General features: G+C 44.6%; 1 protein-coding gene across 3 annotated transcripts in view; it reads right to left on the bottom strand.

Annotated features, from left to right (window-relative positions):
• DOCK1 (dedicator of cytokinesis 1) overlaps positions 1–21091 on the bottom strand; it is a 545325-nt gene that overhangs the window by 332840 nt on the left and 191394 nt on the right. For all 3 annotated transcript variants that reach the window (XM_038009711.2, XM_007964409.3, XM_007964410.3), the window contains exons 24-25: positions 12909–12979; positions 8054–8160 (exon numbers count right to left, since the gene is read on the bottom strand). In XM_038009711.2, coding sequence (XP_037865639.1) covers positions 8054–8160; positions 12909–12979 — 178 coding nt within the window. The remainder of the gene's footprint in view (positions 1–8053; positions 8161–12908; positions 12980–21091) is intronic.

Below are 21091 nucleotides of genomic sequence, written 5' to 3'. Positions count from 1 at the left end.
CCTCCTGGTTGCTCTGACAATAAAATACATAAGTTAAAACCTTATATTGTGTTGTAGTTCCTCTTAGGGAAAGGACTGTGCACCCAGGGAGGAGTCTATGCCCAAGAAAAGATGGAGGTCCTGAAGCAGAACCTAGGAGACTGCAGGCTGACCTGGGGTTCTTCCCACTGTCCCAGGCTAGTTACTGTAGACAACATATTATGCAGTTACAGAAACCAGCTCCCAGGATCTAGAAGAAATCATGGAGTAAGGAGACTCAGGGACTTGCTTTTCTGGTGCCCAGTGTGCACATGACTAAATACAGGACAACTGACACAGTCTCTTCTCAGATTGTTCTTGTTGCTTTCAACATCCAGCAACAGGAACAGAAGCCCACCCAGAAGTGACAACAGAACTCAATAGACGATGATAAAGTTTACACCAACTCCACCATAAAGAACTGTTGGCACCACCAATTTGATCACAGATAAAAGTCCCCACACAGAAAGAAGAGAAAAACTATTAAAACTCCATTAACATATGAGCACAACACTGTATACTTTATACATTTAATTTATTTGTATGTTTATTTATTCACTTGTTTGTATTTTGTCTTGTTCCATATGGCATTTGAAGTAAATTCCGTTTTCAGAATGCATTACTCATATGGTGGGTGTGAAACAGTTTAAGAAAAGAGTGGGCTGATGGATTTGTAAGAAGCCACCTCCTCGATCAGCACCACGGCGGTGGACAGCTCCCTGACAGGCTTCTTGCTGAACTCTGGTGTCCTTATCTGAGCACTGAGATAATCACTCTTTTTCAATTCTACATTTTTAAGTAGATGACTCTGAAGACTCTCAAAGGAAGCAAACTAGCTAACCAATGGTCCCAAGCACACGGCAGATATTCAATGAATTATGATGGAATTGAAACGGATACAATTAAAAAACCTGAAATTGAGTTCACCCTCCTACATTCAATAAGTCATTTCTAAAATCCTGCAGTGTTTTAACAAATGGTCTTTTCAAAAACATATATAATGAAAGATAATGATATACAGAATGAGGGATGAAAAAGGTGCAGTACTACAGATAAAAAGTTTTATCGAGGCATGAAAAAAACAGAAGAGAAAATGATGTTTACATTCCACCATTATTTAAAAGAATCAGTCTTCGGGGTTCACAGCTGGTACCGTTCATTAGAAGTCATCAGCACAACTATCTAATTAAAGTACTGCAGAATGCTATATGAGTGGTACATTAAGTGACTGTGGCAAAATTGACCCCAACCCCAATTGTTCCTTCTGCACCACATCTATCAAGTTAACAAAACTACTGCAGAGTAGCTCCGGGTTTAAGATCCCTTTCGATATAGGAAAATATACTTCTATTTTCCACAACAGCAAAGCTCAAGATATTTTATTTTGTTTTTTTTTTAATCAAAAATGCTTTTATCAAAAAACATTAAGAAGGTACATTATGGGTTTGTTTTAAACATGCAGCTTTTCTATAATTTAAGGCATAATAAGTTGACTAATGGGGTAATTTTTTGAGATATAAATTTCTTTTTTTTTTTTTTTTTTTTTTTGAGACGGAGTCTTGCTCTGTTGCCCAGGCTGGAGTGCAGTGGCCAGATCTCGGCTCACTGCAAGCTCCGCCTCCCGGGTTCACGCCATTCTCCTGCCTCAGCCTCCCGAGTAGCTGGGACTACAGGCACCCGCCACCTCGCCCGGCTAGTTTTTTGTAATATTTAGTAGAGACGGGGTTTCACCGTGTTAGCCAGGATGGTCTCGATCTCCTGACCTCGTGATCCACCCGTCTCCGCCTCCCAAAGTGCTGGGATTACAGGCTTGAGCCACCGCGCCCGGCCGATATAAATTTCTATCATGGATCAAATCACAATGATAATAGTGTAGAAATCTGACTTCAATATTTCCTAATAGCTAGTCCCAATAGGTGTCTGGGACTTTGCCCTCAGATTTCAAAGGGCTGCTGTAACTAATGTTTCCACCATTAAAAAGGAGAATTTTACTTTGCTTGATAACTACAAGAATCATTCACCTTGAAAATAATAAGGAAAATAATTTAAACTCGCCAGGCCTACACTTTCAAGCAGCTCTGTATTGCTCAAAAATGGAAGCAAATGAAGTTTGAGAAGACTCATGAACACTGTCTACAAGGAGCCTGTTCGCTATAGTGAAGGGAGGAGCCCCAGGAGGGCCAAGGTATGAGCGAATGGCCTCTTTCCCATTCCTACTCACTGCCAGAGTCCAACCACCAGGAAAACCACCAACAGGCAAACGGAAAACTACACAGGGTACCAAAGAATAGCAGACTTACAGAAAAGCAACCTATCTAGAGTATTCAACTAGTTGCAAGACTAAAAAGGGGTAGTCTTACCACTAAACTTTACTCTCAGAATCTCACACTCCCATCCAAAACAAACTGAATGAGGACAAAATGATAAGGACACAGTAAGTTCCAGAGAAAACCTGTCCATTGCTTTGGCCACTATAGAAACAGGAATACGGAAAAATTACATCTTGAAAGGCAAAGAAGTGACCCAGTGTTCATTGAAACAAGCTTCCCAAAGCTGTCAGGTTCAGAAGGGGGCCAGTGTCAGATTCAGAAAGGGGCCACGGGGTGAGAGAACATGTTCCAGGAGGACTCTCACCTCCACTCAAAGGCTTCTTACAAGTGTGGCCAATGCTCTTTACTAACTTAAAAGGTAATGTTAGCTCAGGTTGCTTCATTTTATTCCAATTTCTGTAACATTAATGCTACACATTTTTGTGAGCATAAATCCTAAACCTCAGTGTTCCAGTGTTTAATTACACGAAAATGTTTCATTTCTATACGATTTAAGCTTTAATTCTCACAGTTTTTGTCAGCTATATGAGCACCAATATAATCACATGGAAACAAAGCTACAAATGCACAAATGATGAAGCTTTGACCTTTCCTTCTCTTTGTATCTATCTTGCTTTGAAAATCTGCTCACTCCATACCACAGATTATATGCAAGAGTCATCTTTTGGTGAAGCACACAATCTATTAACCAGTTTTCAAGTAGTCAAGTCACATGGCGAGACAAAGCTTAAAGCCATCACAGCCCATTGACTCTCACGCACACTGCCCATTCACTGACTCTCATGCACAGCATGCTAACGCGTTACAGGCCCTCCACCTCGGCAGAGGGGCAGGGGTGGGAACATCCAAGGTGGATGCCTCACCAGCATGGGGACCAGCTCCTCTGCACAGCCTCTTCTTAGGAACACTGTTGTGCCCTCTGTATTACCACCATACATTTAAAACGACACAAAAGGAATGCTGTGATGGCAGAGATTTGCCTCAAAATATCTGGGGGATGGGCATATAGATAAAAAAGATGGATCGGCTGGGCGTGGTGACTCAAGCCTGTAATCCCAGCACTTTGGGAGGCCGAGGAGGGTGGATCACAAGGTCAAGAGATCAAGACCATCCTGGCCAACATGGTGAAATCCCGTCTCTACTAAAAATACAAAAATTAATTGGATGTAGAGGTATGTGCCTGTAGTCCCAGCTACTAAGGAGGCTGAGGCAGGAGAATCGCTTGAACCTGGGAAGTAAAGGTTGCAGTGAGTCGAGTTCGCATCACCGCACTCCATCCTGGCAACAGAGCGAGACTCCATCTCAAAAAAAAAAAAAAAAGATGGATCATGAGTTGATAATTTTGTAGAGCTGAGTGATGAGTATACTGCCTTACGCTCTTCTTTCTTCTTTATATTCGAAATTTTCCATATTTTTAGCAAAAAGTACCTTGAATGCATAGATCTGAACTCCACCCCCCTCCTATTTCCAGAAAACAGAGGATTCGATCAAATGAAAATAGAAGAGCATCTTGATTTTATAAAACGCTCAGAGAAGACTCTTCACACCTCAAGTCTCTCACTTTTCTCCCTCTCCCTTTTCTCCTGATGTTACTCCTCCCCTAAGACCTCTCCTTTCTCCCCTATGATCAATTCATCCAAAGCCAAGACAAGGAAAGACTGCCAATTTCCCGATATGAACCCAAACCTTCACTTCCCTTCAATCAAGTCAACTACACATGTGCATAGCCAGTCCTGCTGCTTTCTCTGTACTGCCTCCTGGTTAGGAATACCCCTAAGCATTTCATCCATTCAATAAATATCCACTACAGGCATGCTGAGGCCAGGCATGCACTAGGTACCAGCAGAAGAGCAAAATCTAGATGAATAAGGCCCAGCTTGGAAAGCTCTCATCCTATGGAAGGCCCACAAATAAGCAAGTAAGAAACACAATGATTCTACATGGGGAGTATGCCATGAGGAGCCATGAGGCAGCATGTAGAGGGGTATTTTAAGCAGGGTCCTCTTGGAAGAAATACTCAGTGATGGTTAATTTTAAATGCCAAATGACTGCACAATGGATGCCCAGAGGGCTGGCTGAACATTATTTCTGAGTGTGTCTGTAACGATGTTTCCAGCAGAGATTAGCATTGGGATTGGCAGACTGAGTTAAGCACATCCACCCTGCAGAGTGTGGGTGGTCATCATCTAATCCTTGAGGGCCTGGATAGAACAGAGGGGCAGAGGAAAGCTGAATGCACTGTGAGCAAATGGCTGTAGTGACACAGCCCTGGTGTCCTCATTCAGGCCAGTCCCACACGGGCTGGATCACACACAGCTATCCTGCTTTGACAAGCCCAAAGATGTGTCTCCTGTGAAGCCCAACAAACTCAGCTGGATGCATCTACAGTTTCCATGTTCTCCAAGAGAGAGAAATGGGGAAAACAAGGCCAGAAACAACCAAGGCACTGTAAGGCCTGGCCTGCTGGGACCTAGACCTGGCAACGAAAGGCTTTTCTGCAGAGGAACAACACCAGCTTCAGAATTCACTGCCAGCCTCTTGCAAACAGATCCACTTGTCATTATATCAGAGGGAGATAAAAAGAAAGGTTTTAGTGCAAAGCGACCAGTGGGCCTCTTTCAGTGAGTAAGGCAACACACAAGCTGAGAAGCAAAGACTTGGGAATCCCACTTCACCCAGGGAGCCCCCACGAAGGAACCCGGAGGACACACACAGTGACGCATTCTGACCACATCCTCCAGAGGATCTTTACTAAGGGCAAGTGCATTCAGTGGCATATGCAGCTAAATCCAGTTATACTAAGTTCTAGAAATCTGAACACAAGGAGAGTTCATTTGACTGATTCCACTGGGATCAGGAAACAGGACAAAAACAACCACATTTGTACAAATTAACAAGAAACAGAAAAAAAAAAAAGCATGAAAATCAGATCCAACATGTCTCATCAGAAAACGGCTTGGCTTTAAATTCTTATATCAAAGGTGGCACAGAATATTTTGCAAAAGTTATGACATCTTTTGTAAGAATGGACCAACTGGAAGATTTCTGGTGATAAATCTTTCTTGACCAGGAGATTAAGATATCCGTTGGCTGCTTTGAACAAGCAGAGAGCTTGCGGATGAGAAAAACTGAGGTTGTTTTAAGACAAACACTTAAAACTCAAAGGCAGTAAATAGGACCATTTTCACATTGGCCAAAGCATTCTGAAATGCTTCTAGGCAACCACGAAGCATTTAGAAGTACATCTGAGCTGCCAATTATGGCTTAGACAACTTCTACTGATGGGGCAATTCTGGAGCTGCTTGTAAGACATGAAGCTTCAGGCTAATTTTGGTTCATTTAGCCCACAATAATTTGGGATTCATATATTTCATACAATCTCATTTACTACGCTGGATACAACTTGCTTATACTAAGATCAAAATCCTAACTCCATACTTAAAAAGATGATAGTAGGTTAATTACTTCAAAATATTATATTACCTGGTAATTCCATATTAAACAAAGCTAAGTATTTATTCATATCCTGCATACTACCAAAACAGGACCTGAGGCTGTCTAAGATAAAAGGCTTAGAGAACAAGAATGAAACAGAAATGGAGCATAGGAAAGGCGGGGAGAAACAATTACAAACACCTAAGCTAACAAAATCACTGAATATAAACAGTAAGTTTCCTTCAAGCTTTCTATGAGCTAAAACAAGTGAGCAAGCTTTCATAGAGAAAAAATATCTGGGGTCAGGCTCGGTGGCTCACACCTGTAATCCCAGCACTTTGGGAAGCTGAGGTGGGTGGATCACTTGAGGTCGGGAGCTTGAGACCACCCTGACCAATATGGTGAAACCTCATCACTACTAAAACTACAGAAATGAGCTAGGCATGGTGGCGGATGCCTATAATCCCAGCTACTCAGGAGGCTGAGAGAGCAGAATCATTTGAACCCGAGAGGCGGAGCTTGCAGTGAGCCAAGATCATGCCATTGCACTCTAGCCTGGGCATCAGTGCGAGACTACATCTCAAATGGGAAAAAAAAAAAAAAAAACCTAATTGAATCTTTTATGGTTTACATTCTTATTCAAAGAAACTAAGTAACATACAGAACAAAGTTTTGCAACAGAAATTTTTAAATATATGTAAATATATCCTGAAGAAGATCTTTGTTAAATCAACACTCAAGAAAAATCAAGCACAATTCATCAACAATTTACTGACAATTGCTCTCCATGGACAGTGGACACTTATTGACAGCTGTTAATTTGATGAAGATACTGATGATGGTAGTGCTGGTGACAGAGTATGTCTCTTTCTGTGTCTTGGCATTGAATGGTTAGGAGATAGGGTACCAGTAACTCACCTAATAAGAACCAGATATAAAATTTTCAGGGGATTTTACTTGCTGTGTTATAAAGCTTATTCACTGTAGGAGGAAATCCTGAAGCAGGGTCCCTGGCCATCACCTCTATCATCAGCCTTTCCTTAAGTCCCCTAGAGTCCCCAAGTTTTGGAAGACACCTGGTGAGTGGGCAATTCAGTCTCCAGTGAGAAACTGAAACATGGACAGTCAGGAATAATGGCTGAATGGAGAGTCATGTGCTTTGAGTCCCAGACAATGGTGACAACTGACTTTCTTTTATGACAGTAAGAAATGGCTTCTGACTCAGAGAGAGGTCTACATGGAGGGGGCTGCAGAAAGCTCCCCACGTCTTGGTTTGATGTGTTTTTTTCTAGAGAAGAACACTCCCACCTAAATGAAGTCAACATTTTCTTTCAATATTGGCCTTAGCAGTAAGTGTACACTCTGGTGCATTTTGTAAGGTTTAGCCAAGAAAGAAGATTAAAATTCACATCCCAGAAGGCACAAAGGACCAAGCCATGCACAGAGTGCGTTCCAAACCCAGCCAGTAACTTAACAGGGACATCTCGAGTCTGGGATCCGTGAAAGCACAGGAGAACTGAAAACAACACCAAGAATGAGGACAATAGAAAATGAATGGAGCAGCCAAACGCCGGTGAAAAAAGGAATCAAATAAATCCAGGCGTCTCAGTCAGAATGTCACTCAACAGACTTCACGTTTGCCTCCAATAAATGAGGAAGTTTGTGGAATTATGCAGAGGTTTTAAGCTTTCAATAAAACTGCTTGACAAGGGTAAAATATTAATTCCATCTGCCAAACAGAAAGAAAATGATTAACAAAAAGGGCAAGGAGATAACATGGGGAAATATAAGGTGTTCTGTGGGATAAATGAGTTGAAGAATCATTAAAATTCTTATTACTTTGAGTAGGATTTGAAGAAATGCTGTCAAAGAATGCAAAGTTCAGAATAAGATAAAACCATTACTTTCAGATTTAAAGAAAACTTGAATTCTTTTCCTCGCAATCATCACAATGGAGCGAAGTGATTGCCTCCCCGGGACAGACAATCACATATCTTAAAGGCTACAATGTATGCTGATTACCCTAGGACTTTGGTGTATACCTAAATTACAAACTAGGAGCTTTTGCCTTCATTTCTCAATGATCTATCACCTGCACTACATGTCAATTACCCTTCTCTTGTAAGGGCTAAATCTTCCTGTCTTGTAATACAGCAGTTTTAATTGGTTGCAACCTCCACTCCTTTTGTCAAGAGGAGGCAATTCAGAGGGTCAATGTCTTCAGAAAATAAATAACAGGACAAGTGAATAATTCTTGGGGTTCCACTCACCATGCTGTGTGAAGAGGTCACTGTGGACGATTTCGATCAGGCAGTAGAGTTTCTGGATGGTCAGCAAGCCCATGGGAACATTGAGGATGAATTCAGTAAACATTTTGCTGTGAGGAAAAACACAAGGGAAACAATTTTGAGACACACAGCAAAAGGATCCAATGCCGTTACAATACTGAGATACAAGGTCATCACATGGTCATTAATGTCACCAGTATGTTCAACACGGCCCTTCATGCACTATGGGGTCAATAACTCATTCCAAGAAACGATGTTTTGAAAGTGTTCGTTTTCACTTCACAACTACTAACATGCCTATAATCCAAAAGACAGACAATAACAAGTGTTGGTAAAGACATAAGGAAATGAGAACAGTCACCCAAGCTGGTGGGAAGGTAACACAGTGCAGCCACTTTGGAAAAGAGTGTGGCATTTCCTCCGAATGTTAAACATAGTTACCATATGGCTCAGCAATTCCACTTCCAGGCATATACCACTCACCCCACCCAAAAAAATGAAAACATAGATCCACACAACAATTTGTCCATGAATCCAAGTGGCACTGTTCATTACACTCAAAAAGTAAAAACAATCCAGAAGTCCATCAGCTGATGAATGGATGAACAAAATGCAGTATATCCACACAATTCATCTCCAAAAAGAAGGAAGCACTGATGCTAAAACAGGGAGAAATCTTGAAAACGTTATGCTAAGTACAAGAAGCCAGTACAGAGGCCACAAGTTGTATGATTCCAGCTCTATAAAAAGGCCAGAAAAGACAAATGTGTAGATACAGAAAATAGATTAGGGGTTACCTGGGACTGGCTAGGAAGGAAAAACAACCAGAAATGGACACCGGGATCTTGCTGGGGTTATAAAAATGTTCTAAAATTGGACCCTGGTGATCGTTGCACATCTTCATAAATACACTAAAAGCCACTGAACTGAACGGTCTACAACAGGAAACTTTATAGTTTGTAAATAATATCTCAATTTTTTAAAAAACATACTTTTACATTTGGACACAGGAAGGGGAACATCACACACCGGGGCCTATTGTGGGGAGGGGGGAGGAGGGAGGGATAGCATTAGGAGATATATCTAATGTAAATGACGAGTTAATGGGTGCAGCACACCAACATGGCACATGTATACATATGTAACAAACTTGCACGTTGTGCACCTGTACCCTAGAACCTAAAGTATAATAATAAATATATATATATACACACACACACACACACACTTTTACGAAAGGCTAACAGACCTTTGAAGAAATTGTAGAAGAGCTCTTGTTAGTAACTACATAAACACAAATTAAAGTGGGCAGATATGGTTTCCCAGTCATACTGGCACGGTCCTATACAATGAGAATTCCCAGTACCAGCAATGTTTGGGAAAACCGACACCAACATATGCTGGTAGAATGTTGGTTTCACCTTCGGGGGGGAGGGGGCAACTAGATAAAATCTACTGAAAATCCTGTAAGAAAATGCAATACGAAGTAATGCCGTTTCTCTTTTTATCCTAGTGATACAAAATAGGAGCAGAAACTACAATTAAGCTACAGGAAACTCTATCCCGGCATTTTATAATACATATATTTTTTTAAAAACTTCAATACAACTCAACAGCCATCAGGTAGCACAGTAGCTAGAGGCCTGTTCTTTGTAATCAAAAAGCCCGGGTTGGCCTTGAACCACCGCCATTTACCAGCTGAATTATCACGGACAAGTTATTGAGGATAAAATTAGGCTAACAATAGAACCTATGTCATACCATTGTTGTAAAGATTAATGGACTAATACAAGTGCTTTGTGCAAAGCCTATTTTACATGGTGAAAGCACATAATAGATGCCACGTCTATTATGCTGCTTAAAGATGGGCCAGCATGGGACAGAATCAGCATGAAAGTTATTAACAATGATGATACAGAAGATGCCCTCATGGCATGGGAGAGGAAGATATCTTAAGTGCAGGAGCTGATCACAAAGAATGGTGACTTTTTTTTTTTTTTTTTTGAGACAGTCATGCCCTGTCACCCAGGCTGGAGTGCAATGGTGCGATCCTGGCTCACTGTAACTTCTGCCTCCCGGGTTCAAGCAATTCTCCTGCCTCAGCCTCCTGAGTAGCTGGGATTATAGGCACGTGCCATCATGCCCAGCTAATTTTTTGTATCTTAATAAAGACAAGAGTTTCATCATGCTGGCCAGGTTGGTCTTGAATTCCTGACCTCATTCGTGATCTGCCAGCCTCGGCCTCCCAAAGTGCTGGGATTACAGGTATGAGTCACCACGCCAAACCAAGAATGGTGATGTTTTTAGGTGTGTGTGTGTATGTGTGTATGAAAGGGATCCAGCACTTTCTGATTCTTTTGGGTAGTGGACTTAAGTTTGAGTTATCCTCTTCTCTCATCTCTTCTGTTTATTAAAACATGAGCCAATTTTCTAAATAGAAACAGGTATGCATGTGATTTTCAAAGTCATTTTTAAAAATTGAGGATGAGTTCGTGTCCTTTGTAGGGACATGGATGCAGCTGGAAACCATCATTCTCAGCAAACTATCGCAAGAACAGAAAACCAAATACTGCATGTTCTCACTCATAGGTGGGAACTGAACAATGAGATCACTTGGACACAGGAAGGGAAACATCACACACTGGGTCCTATTGTGTGGTGGGGAGGTAGGGGGAGGGATAGCATTAGGAGATATACCTAATGTAAATGACGAGTTAATGGGTGCAGCACACCAACATGGCACATGTATACATATGTAATAAACTTGCACATTGTGCATATGTACCCTAGAACTTAAAGTATAATAAAAAAAAAAAAAATCAGTGTAACAGGCATTGAGGAGGAACACAGGGATGCACAAATCGCAGACAGGCCCGCAGCCACCCGCACCGGCCCTGGCCAAGCAGGTCCTCCTAGGATCTCCAAGCACATGGCTCAACCACAAACTGTGAGCTTCGATGATACCCCTTGAGGGGCTAATTTGTGTGTACAATGAGGACAGGCCCGGCCCTCCATCGGTGAGGGGCTAATTTGTGTGTACAATGAGGACAGGCCCGGCTCTCCGTCGGTGAGGGGCTAATTTGTGTGTACAATGAGGACAGGCCCGGCTCTCCATCGGTGAGGGGCTAATTTGTGTGTACAATGAGGACAGGCCCGGCTCTCCGTTGGTGAGGGGCTGATTTGTGTGTACAATGAGGACAGGCCTGGCTCAAGCACAAACTGACAGCAACGATGATACCCCTTCGCGGGTGAGGAGCTGATCTGTGTGCACCATGAGACAGGCCTAGAGCACGGCCACAGCCGACACCAGCTGCTGCTTTCTCCGCTTTCCTCGCAGTTTGTCAAGACCTGAGCTGCTCAAACGCTCAAATATGAGAAAGCCCTGGAAGCACCTGCGTGGGGAGCAGGGTTGTTAAAACCAAATGACCAGGCCCCACTGTGCAGTTTCTAATTCAAAAGGTCTGGGGAGGAAGCCAAAGTTTGGCTTTCTCTAACAAGTTGCCAAGCGCTACTGGAGCTGCCATTTCGGGGCCCACTCTTGGAGAAGCACATGCCAAGGAGAAGACTCTACAGCGTGCCAGGTGGGCAGACACTGCCCGTGAGCCCATGTGTTTCTCCTTTTCTCATGTAGGGTCTGCTAAGCTCATGGCCAGCACTGTTAGTGCCCCGGGAGCAGAAAATAAATGTTTCCCTGCAGGACACTAAATCCTAGGGAACATCAGATTCCCAATGATTCGTGGGGGACAGCGCCTCCCAGAGAGCCTCTCGCCCTTCAATTCCAGGGCACGAGTGACCTATGGTAGACATAAAGAACAAGAAGGATGATCATTTTTTATTCAGTTTCACTGCTCAGTGGACAGATGGCCCTTTACTAATATTTAGGAGGGCTTCACTGGCCGGTAAAAAATGGCGTCTTCACCCACAGGTAGTTTATTGTGTCAAATCAAAACCAAAATAAAAAGTAGTTGAGGACTGCGCTATTAAATGTCTGCAGTTTAAAAGACTGTGCATCCCTGGGGTGGGAGCAGTGGCCCACGTCTGTAATCCCAGTGCTTTGAAGGCAGAGGCAGGAGGGGTGCTTTAGGCCAGGAGTTTGAAGCTGCAGTGAGCTATGATCACACCACTGCACTACAGCCTGGGCAACAGAGTGAGACCCCTATCTCTTAAAAAATAAATTATAAAGGCTGTGTATCCCATTTGCTCACAATGGCACTTTTCAGAATATAGTGATACCAACAGATGAGGAAACAAACAGCGCACCTGGCCACTGAGAGGCGGCAAGTTAGGGAGAGAAAAGGAAGGATTTGGTGTCCAATCTCACTCCTTGGTCTGCAAGCCCAGTGACCAGCTTTCTCCAAGTTTGTTTGTGGGGTTTTCTAAAAATTATTTTCTTAGCAACTTCTGAGTCTTCTGCTTGAGGCTCAGGGCCCCTCCCAAAGAGGAGTTGCTTCCATTATAGAAGCAGGAGCTGGCACAGGAATATTAAAGCTCTTATGTCAGGATTTTTAGGTGCTGAAAACAAGAGCAAAACTAACAACCACATCTTGAAATTCAAACCTCAAAGTATGCAAAATGCCAAATGGGCATTGTATGCCAATTAGACTGTAAACAATCTTCTTTAACAATATTCTGAGAGTTGACTGGTGATGCCTTTTCCATATCATGTCATAATTATCAAAGAGTCACAGACACCACCAGCAACACATGTTCCAGGATGATCCAGGGCACTGACATACGGAGACATGAGGCAGAACCCTGAGCATCCCATAAACTAAGTGCACTGAGAAGGAGGTCACACACGGCACGTGACAAGCATTCGCCTGGGCTGCACACTTACCTGAGCTCTTTGGGATCAAACACCAATTTCACATCATTGACGATCGTTGGTAAGTATTTCAGTGCTGCCCCCTGCAAACCAAGAAACAAGAAGGCTGAGCAGCATGCAGGTTAGGGAGTGCTCATACTAATTTGTAATCCTTATGAGAAGAACCGCAGAAATACTGAGAAGAGAAAGATCACTTCCAGATGAGGGGCTGATGGCTAACACGATGAAAACAGAGCAAAGAAAAAAATTCATCAGGAGCAGTGGTTCACACCTGCAATCCCAGCACTTTGGGAGGTTGAGGCGGGCAGATTGCTTCAGCTCAGGAGTTTGAGACCAGCCTGGGCAACATGGCGAAATTCCACCTTTACAATAAAATTACTCTGGCGTTTGTGGCTTCTGCCTGTAGTCCCAGCTATTCAGGAGGCTGAGGCAAGAGGATCACTTAAGCCCAGGAAGTAGGGGTTGCAGTGAGCCACGATCACAGCATGGCAATCCAGCCCCGGCAACAGAGCAAGATCCTATCTCAAAAAAGAAAACGAACCTCTAATCTACAAAGAATGCTCAAAGAATGCTAAATTCTTACAGGTTGTCTTGACACATAATAAAATTATTATTAACAGAAGCCAACACTTACCACCTGTGGCCTAAGTGCCTATACAATGTGCTTTTCTGTGCATGTGATTTTCTCCTTTAACCCCTGCAGAGCTCTGTGAGGTTAAAGCAAAATGAAGACCTGTCCCCCTCAGAATAATCCTCTTCCATTAAATTCACTTCAACTCTTCTACATTCAATGATTAAAGTCAACTGTCTTTGTTCCAATCCAAAAATATTTTCCTGTATATCTGCATATACTTTAATTATGAATCATTTTGTTCTTCAGTAATGTATCTTCTAGAAAACAAACACCCTCAAAAAAGAGTAATGATATTCATCATAGATCCTGCCATGCTACACACTGTGCTAGAACCCGTGTATATTTGATCTTTAATTCTTACAGACCTCCTGTATTAGTCCATTTTCATCCTACTATGAAGAAATACCTGAGACTGGGTAATTTATAAAGGAAAGAGGTTTAATAGACTCACAGTTCCACATGGCTGGGAAGGCCTCTTAATCATGGTGGAAGGTGAAGGAGGAGCAAAAGCACATCTTACATGGCAGCAGACAACAGAGTGTGTGCAGGTGAACTGTGCCTTATAAAACCATCAGATCTCAGGAGGCGTATTCACCATCATCAGAATAGCCCAGGGAAAACCTGTGCTCATGATTCAATTACCTCCCACAAGGTCCCTCCCACAACACAGGGGGATTATGGGAGCTACAGTTCAAGATGAGATTTGGGTGGGGACACAGTCAAATCACATCACCTCCTATTATAAGGTAGCTGAGTAGGAAGGAGAAAAAACCGACAATGGAGACATTCATTACTTTGTCCCTGTTCATAAAGCTAGTACTGAACTAAGCTAGAATTAAATTCAGTTGGGGGAAAGTCAGAGACTGAGTCCCTCTGCTCTCTTCTGTTGGGAAAAGTTGCTAGATTTTAAGTGATCTGACTCTGGCTCTGCCACCTTCTACCTGTGTCTTTAAGTAAGAGGGGAAAATAACATTCACGCCAGATACTTCAAGGGGTTGCATTAAAGCTCAAAATCAAATTGGAAAATGAATAGGGTAACACTTTGAACACTGGAAAATACTACACAATTACAGAAACAATTTTTACAATTGTTCTCCAAAAGCAAGTAGGCAGAAACTCACTTGAAAAGTATTCCCCTGAACATATACAGACATTGATGGATTTGTAACAAAGGTACACAGTACCACGGGCAAATAAATAAACTTCATGCCCTACTCTCTCACACTGCACAAAACTCAACTTTAAATAGATCACAGATCTTAAATGTAGAACTTCAAAAACTATAAAACTTTTGGAAGAAAACACATGTGAGTTTGGGCTAAGCAAAGATTTCTTAGATATGATACAAATAGCACAATGTGTAAAAGAAAAAACTGATAAATTGGACTTCATCAAAATAAAGAATTTCTGCTCTTTGAAAGGTACTACTGAGATAACAAAAGAACTACACAGGGAGAAAATGACTGGAGATCATAAATCTGCTAAAGATTAGTACCAAGAATACACAAAGAACCCTTAAAACTCAATCATGAGAAAACAATCTTCCCCTCCCCGCAAAATGGGCAAAAGAGATGAAAAGACAATTCTCCAAAGAAGATAGATGGCAAATAAGTACTTGAAAAGACACTCAGCACCATTACTCATCAGGGAACTGCAAATTAAAATGACAGTAAGATACAAGTAACATCTCTAAGAATCACGAAAACAAAACAAAATTCCTACTCTTCGTATAACATGCTCTTTGTATAACACTGCTAGTCTGAATGCAAAAATAGTTCAGCAACTTTAGAAGAGTTCAGTAGTCTCTCACAGGTAAACATTCATAATCCGTAACACCCAGCCACTTTACTCCTAGCTACCTCCTCAAATGAAGTGAAAACCTACATTCACAAAAACTGAAGGCATCCTCATAAGGTTAACAAGAAAACAAGAACGCTGGACAACCATACAGTAATAATTAAGCCCAGAACAGGCTGCCCTTCGGCCCACTTCCTCGTAATCCCAAGTCACGCAGCACTAGATACTGGTCATCTGCATCCCCAACGTTCCTGCAAATAGGATTTCTGATATTAGGATCATAAATCTTTTGTTGAAGAATTGCTTAAGGTGTTTCTCAGATCCTGAATCCCAGCGAAACTGCTGGTGCCAACTGGTTTGAAAACCCTCCACAGAGGAAAGGAAACAGCACTGCAATGCAGTTTCTTCATCTCCCTGTCCCTTCACCCCACGCTCTTCAACCCACTTAGGCCTGCTCCAAAACCCCTTAACAATACCTAGCCCCAAACTCCTCCAGCAGACAATCTGAGGTTTCCTCCTCCTGTTTTGGTGGTCCTATGATTAAAACTCTTTCTCTGCTGCAATCCAGAGCCGCAGCACATTGACTTGGCATGCACATGGGACAATGAACCTGTTACAGTTACAAAACACTTACGTGGACATCTCTAGCAGCTTTATCTGTAATCCCCAAACACTAGAAACAACCCGAATGTCCCCTTAAGAGGGGAATCCATACAACGGAACTCGACACAGTAACACAAAAGCACCAACTACTGTTACCTACAACACAGATGTACCTGAACACCACAGTGATAAATAAAACAAGACATATGCAAGAGGCTGCAGCCTGTATGGCTCAATTTTCATAACATTCTGGAAAAGACACAGCTATAGGAACGGAGAGCATGTCAGTGGCTGGTGGGGAAGGGGGCAGGGGAATGCGGGGGGCTCAGGGGCCCTCCCATGGGATGACTGCATTATGCCTTTGTCAAAGCTGGCAGAGCTGTCCAGTAAAAAAAGTAAATTTTATTGTATGTAAATTATACCTTTTTTTTTTTTTCAGACAGAGTTTCACTCTTTCGCCTGGGCTGGAGTGCAGTGGCACAATCTTGGCTCACTGAAACCTCCACCCACCAGGTTCATGTGATTCTTCTGCCTCAGCCTCCTGAGTAGCTGGGACTACAGGTGCCCACCACCACACCTGGCTCATTTTTGTATTTTTAGTAGAGATGGGGTTTCACTATGATGACCAGGCTGGTCTCAAACTCCTGACCTCAAGTAATCCACCCACCTCGGCCTCCCAAGGTGCTGAGATTACAAGCGTGAGCCACCGTGCCCAGCCTATACTTTAATTTTGTAAGTGACTAAGAATATATTACCTGGGCATATTTCCATAGTTACCTGGGATGGGAAATGCCTGAAAGAAAGGCGGGCTGGTGTCTCAACTCTGGGGCGCAGGTCAAGTCATTTCAAGTGAGTTCCAGTTGCCTCATCTCTAATGTGAGTATTCTGCACCTGCCAGACAAGTTTTTAGGTGCCGGGCTCTATGGACACATTAATCCCCATGGCAACCTGATGAAGGAGGCCTATTACCATCCCTTTTCACGGAGGAGACGGTGGAGACACGCAAAACTGAAGTCTTTGGCCCCGACTGGCACTGCTGGGATTTGGGGTTGGTCTGTGCAGCCCCAAAGCTAATTTTGCAAAACCACCACGTTTCACCTTCACCAAAACTATAGTAGAGGATAAAGCAACTTTTGCCCCATACATCTCCACTCCAGAACGATCCATGCGATCCAGGCTGTTGTTCACCTCAGCGTTCACCCTGTCCTTCAATGCCAACCAGATCCCTACCATCTGCTTTGGGATGCAACTTGTCAAAACAGCATTAAATAGTAATAATTTCATTCTGATTTCAAAAGTTCTGCTTCCACTACCTCAGTGTTGCTTTGGGAAAAAAAACCAGAAAACCTTTATTGTGACATTTAATAGCCAGCGTTCGCACAGGCTGATTGCTCAGTCTCCCGCTCTCTCGTGTCACTTGCGAACACCCAGAGGGTGAGGCACGAATTGGCTTCATGCATTTTATACTGTGCCCAGCAAAGCATCAACTGCCTGTAGCAAGTTTATAAATACCGTTTCACCAGGGTGAACTGGCCACAAACAAGACAAGCCTTTATGGTCCACCTGCCGCTGGCTCCCCTCGGACCACCAGATGCTGCATGAATCAGGACCAGCAGAGTGCCAGGCAGGGCGAGGGCTCCCAAAGGCTTCCCTGCCAGGGTCTTCCCGAGCTCCTAGCATCAAAAATGTCACAATGACACCCCCAGAGAAGGCGTCGTGCCCCCTGAGGTGGGGACATGGAATGCCAGTGATCCCAAAATGTTGGTTTAACTCAGAATTCTGCTTAACTGACCAAGATGATTTTGTGTCTCTCGGTAAATGAGGTTTAGCAAGAACTGGGAGGAACCCACATCTGCTATCAGTCCTAGGTGATGGAACAAAAGTCAGGGCAGAGAGAACGGAAAACAGAAGAAACATGGGCAGAGGCACGTCTTACACTGTGGGTCCACCTGTTCTCCTGAAGGGCTGGGTTTCCTCTCCTTCTCCACTCTCCCTCCATGGCTGACTCATTCTTTCTTTGCTCTCCTCAAGCCTGGCCCCCACCCCTCCTGTCTCATGTCACCACCTCCTACAGAGAAAAACAAAAGCCACCACAAGAAAGGAACTCGCTAAGCTTCCAACCACCCAAATCAAACACTAGACTCCAGCTCCCAGCCTCTGCCCCTGCCTTGGGTTTTCGGGGCACCCGCCTGCTCTGTGGGGCTTCAACCTCTTTCCCTGCTGTCTGCTCAGGGCCCTCCTGCCCTTTGTCCTCTCTCTCTCTCTCTCTCCTCAGAGCCTTCAGTTCTCACCCCTCAGGCTCCTGCTTTCTATAATGAAGCCCACGCCGGCCTCTCACCCAGAAAAGCAGCCCCAGGCCCTGCGACCTTCCGCTCCATCAGACAATTCCCCACACTGTGGGCCGGGCCCCGCAGCCACTTCCCACACGACCCCTCCTCACTCCCACTGCAGCCTGACTCTGGCCCGCACCACAGTTCTGTTCCTGCCAATGCCACAATGACTTCAGGCTGTTCTCAAGTGGCCTTTCTGATGACACTTTGGCCACCTCACTTCTGGGGCACTTGTGGCTCTCACTCCCAGGGTGGCCGCCCTCCTCTCCACCCTCCTTCCAGCTCCCTGTGTGGGGGCCCGCTCCCCCAGCCCCTTGCCTGTGGGTTCCTCGGGGTCCCTCCACATATCCCCCAAGGGACCTCACCTCCTGCCATGCCAATGACTCCCAATTCTGATCCATCTCCAGGGCTCTCCTTCCTCCTGAGCCCAACACCCACACCCTACACCCACCGGGCTCCACCCTTGCTGACCCTAGACATTGCAAACTCCCCCTGCCTTGGTGGAAGCCACAGCTGCTTCGCCTTCCCTAGGGATTCCAGTGCCAGGCACTGCACCGCCAAGCCCCAGCTGCATGCCACAGGCCTGGGCATCATACCAGGCATTCTCTCTTCCTCACAGCTCCCTTGTAGACAATGACAGAGCCCTTGGTTCAGGCTGTTAACTACCCCCGGGACAAACAGCACCTGGGCTGCACCGCTACTGCCTCCCATTGGCTTTGCTGCCACAGCCTCCCACCCGCCCTCCCTGCCTCCACGCTGACTCCTCAAGGACACTCCTCACTGGCCGCCAGAGCAGCCTTCTGAAAATGCAAATGGAATTTAGATACTGTGGCAACGTCCCCTGCTCGCAGGACACAAGGAACCTACTCTGCACCCATGGAGGGCCGTGGGCTCTGGCCCCATGGCCCCATGGCCCCAGACTCATCCTTGGTACCTGCAGGACTGTCTCCCACCAAGCCGAGCTTCTTCCAGTTTCCCAGATGGGCCAGGCCCCTCTGCCAGCTCAGAGGCTTCAGCACATGCTGTTCCCTCTTCTGGAGTCACTGCTCTGGCGCCCCACCCAAGTCCACCCCAAACACACAGTTAGACTCTGGTACCCCTCAGTCCTTAGCTTAGACATCATTTCGTCCAGGACACACAGGTGCCAGGTTAGGAATCCAACATTGTTTAGATGTGTGTCCTCTCCATATCTCATGCTGAAGCGTAATGCCAGTGATGGAGGTGGGGACAGTGGGAGGTGTCTGGGTCACGGGGGAGGGGTTCTGATGAATGGCTTGGTACCCTCCCCGCAGTACCTGATGAATAGCTCGGTACCTTCCCTGCAGTAACCAGTGAGTTCCCGCTCTATTAGTTCACATGAGAACTGGCGGTTTAAGACAGTGGCGCCTCCCTGCTCTCTCTCTTGTTCCCTCTCTTGCCATGTGACACGCCTACTCCCCCTTCACCTTCGTCATGAGCAGAAGCTTCCAGAAGCCCTCACCAGAAGCAGATGACTGCACCATGCTTCTTGTGCACCCTGCAGAACCAGGGGCCAAAATAAACCTCTTTTCTCTGTAAGTTACCCAGGCTTGGGTATTCTTTATAGCAACGCAAAATAGATGAATACAGCATCTAGAGACATTCTTATTTGGACTGCAATGGAAGGTCAATCTGTCCGTATTCCCCATAGACAATAAGCTCCTCACAGGTAAGGACAGGGCCTATTTCAGTCTGCCTTGTCTTCTTCTATCCTCGCAGAGCACACTGGGCAGTCGACCCTCCATGACTCCCAGACTGACTGCAAACTTCATATATAGTCGTGATCTCTTTATTTTCAAGAAGAATTCCTCTCTGCGTTCAGCCACAGAAATCACCTCCTTAACTAAGGGAAAAAATTGTCTTCCCCATCCAGTTGGATTAGTGAGACAAAGACAAGATACAAAGGGAACTTGGATTCCCTCCTACCACAGGCTCTGGCTCTCCTTGGCAGGAGGGTTCCATTAACCACTATTGTAAGAGCCACACCTAACTTGATTCATTTCTAATACTGGTTATTTGTCCAGAGTGTTTTGGATTCTGCTCGTGCTTGCAGGAAAAACCTTCAGTTTCCTCTGTGGAGTTTGGCAGCTTCACTAAATTCAGGTCTCTTTCAAGTGGAAACAGCTCCTGCCCCAATAGCTTGCCAAGACACAGAGCAACCAACAGACGAAGCAGGGGACACCTGCCCTGTGGATAGATAGTGCTGGGTGGAATCTTATCTACAGAAAGACACTTCCAAAAATAAAAATTCATGAACACGTGTGGGGGACCCTAACCAGCACCATCAAAGGAAGGCAGTGCCATGGTGGACGAGGTCAGGGCTCTGGGGCGCTGGCCAGGCTCCTCCACCACTTGCTGTGTGAATTTGGGAAGGCAGCATTTCCTATCAGGGTTTCTCATGGGCAGAGCAGTGGTGCTCAACAGGGTCTGCCTCCGGGGCTGTGGGAGAATGGAATGATGTGCTGTGCGTGTGATATGCTCGATGCACTGCTCCTGCTCAACAGACCTTGGCCACCGCTACCACCAGCAGAGGCGGCAGAACAGCGTGTGGACCCAGGTAGGTGTTGACACGGAAAACCTCCTCCGCGTGCACATCTCTCAGACCTGAATCCCTATTCAGTACAGTACAAACTTCCATTTGTAAAGTGCCATCTACATTGTGGCAAGTATAGAGCACAATCAGTTCCCAAATCACAAAAAAGATCAGGGTGATAGAAACTGAGGACACTGAAGATTTTACCTGTTTTTGTTTGCCTTTTGTTATTCGTGTAAATCAGTGACGATATTTATTTAAATAAAACTGCGCTCAGAAT

Source organism: Chlorocebus sabaeus, chromosome 9 (genome assembly GCF_047675955.1).
Source record: "Chlorocebus sabaeus isolate Y175 chromosome 9, mChlSab1.0.hap1, whole genome shotgun sequence".
Classification (NCBI taxonomy): Eukaryota; Metazoa; Chordata; class Mammalia; order Primates; family Cercopithecidae; genus Chlorocebus; species Chlorocebus sabaeus.
The sequence above is the reverse complement of the archived record's forward strand: the minus strand, read 5'-3'. Positions and strand labels throughout refer to the sequence as shown.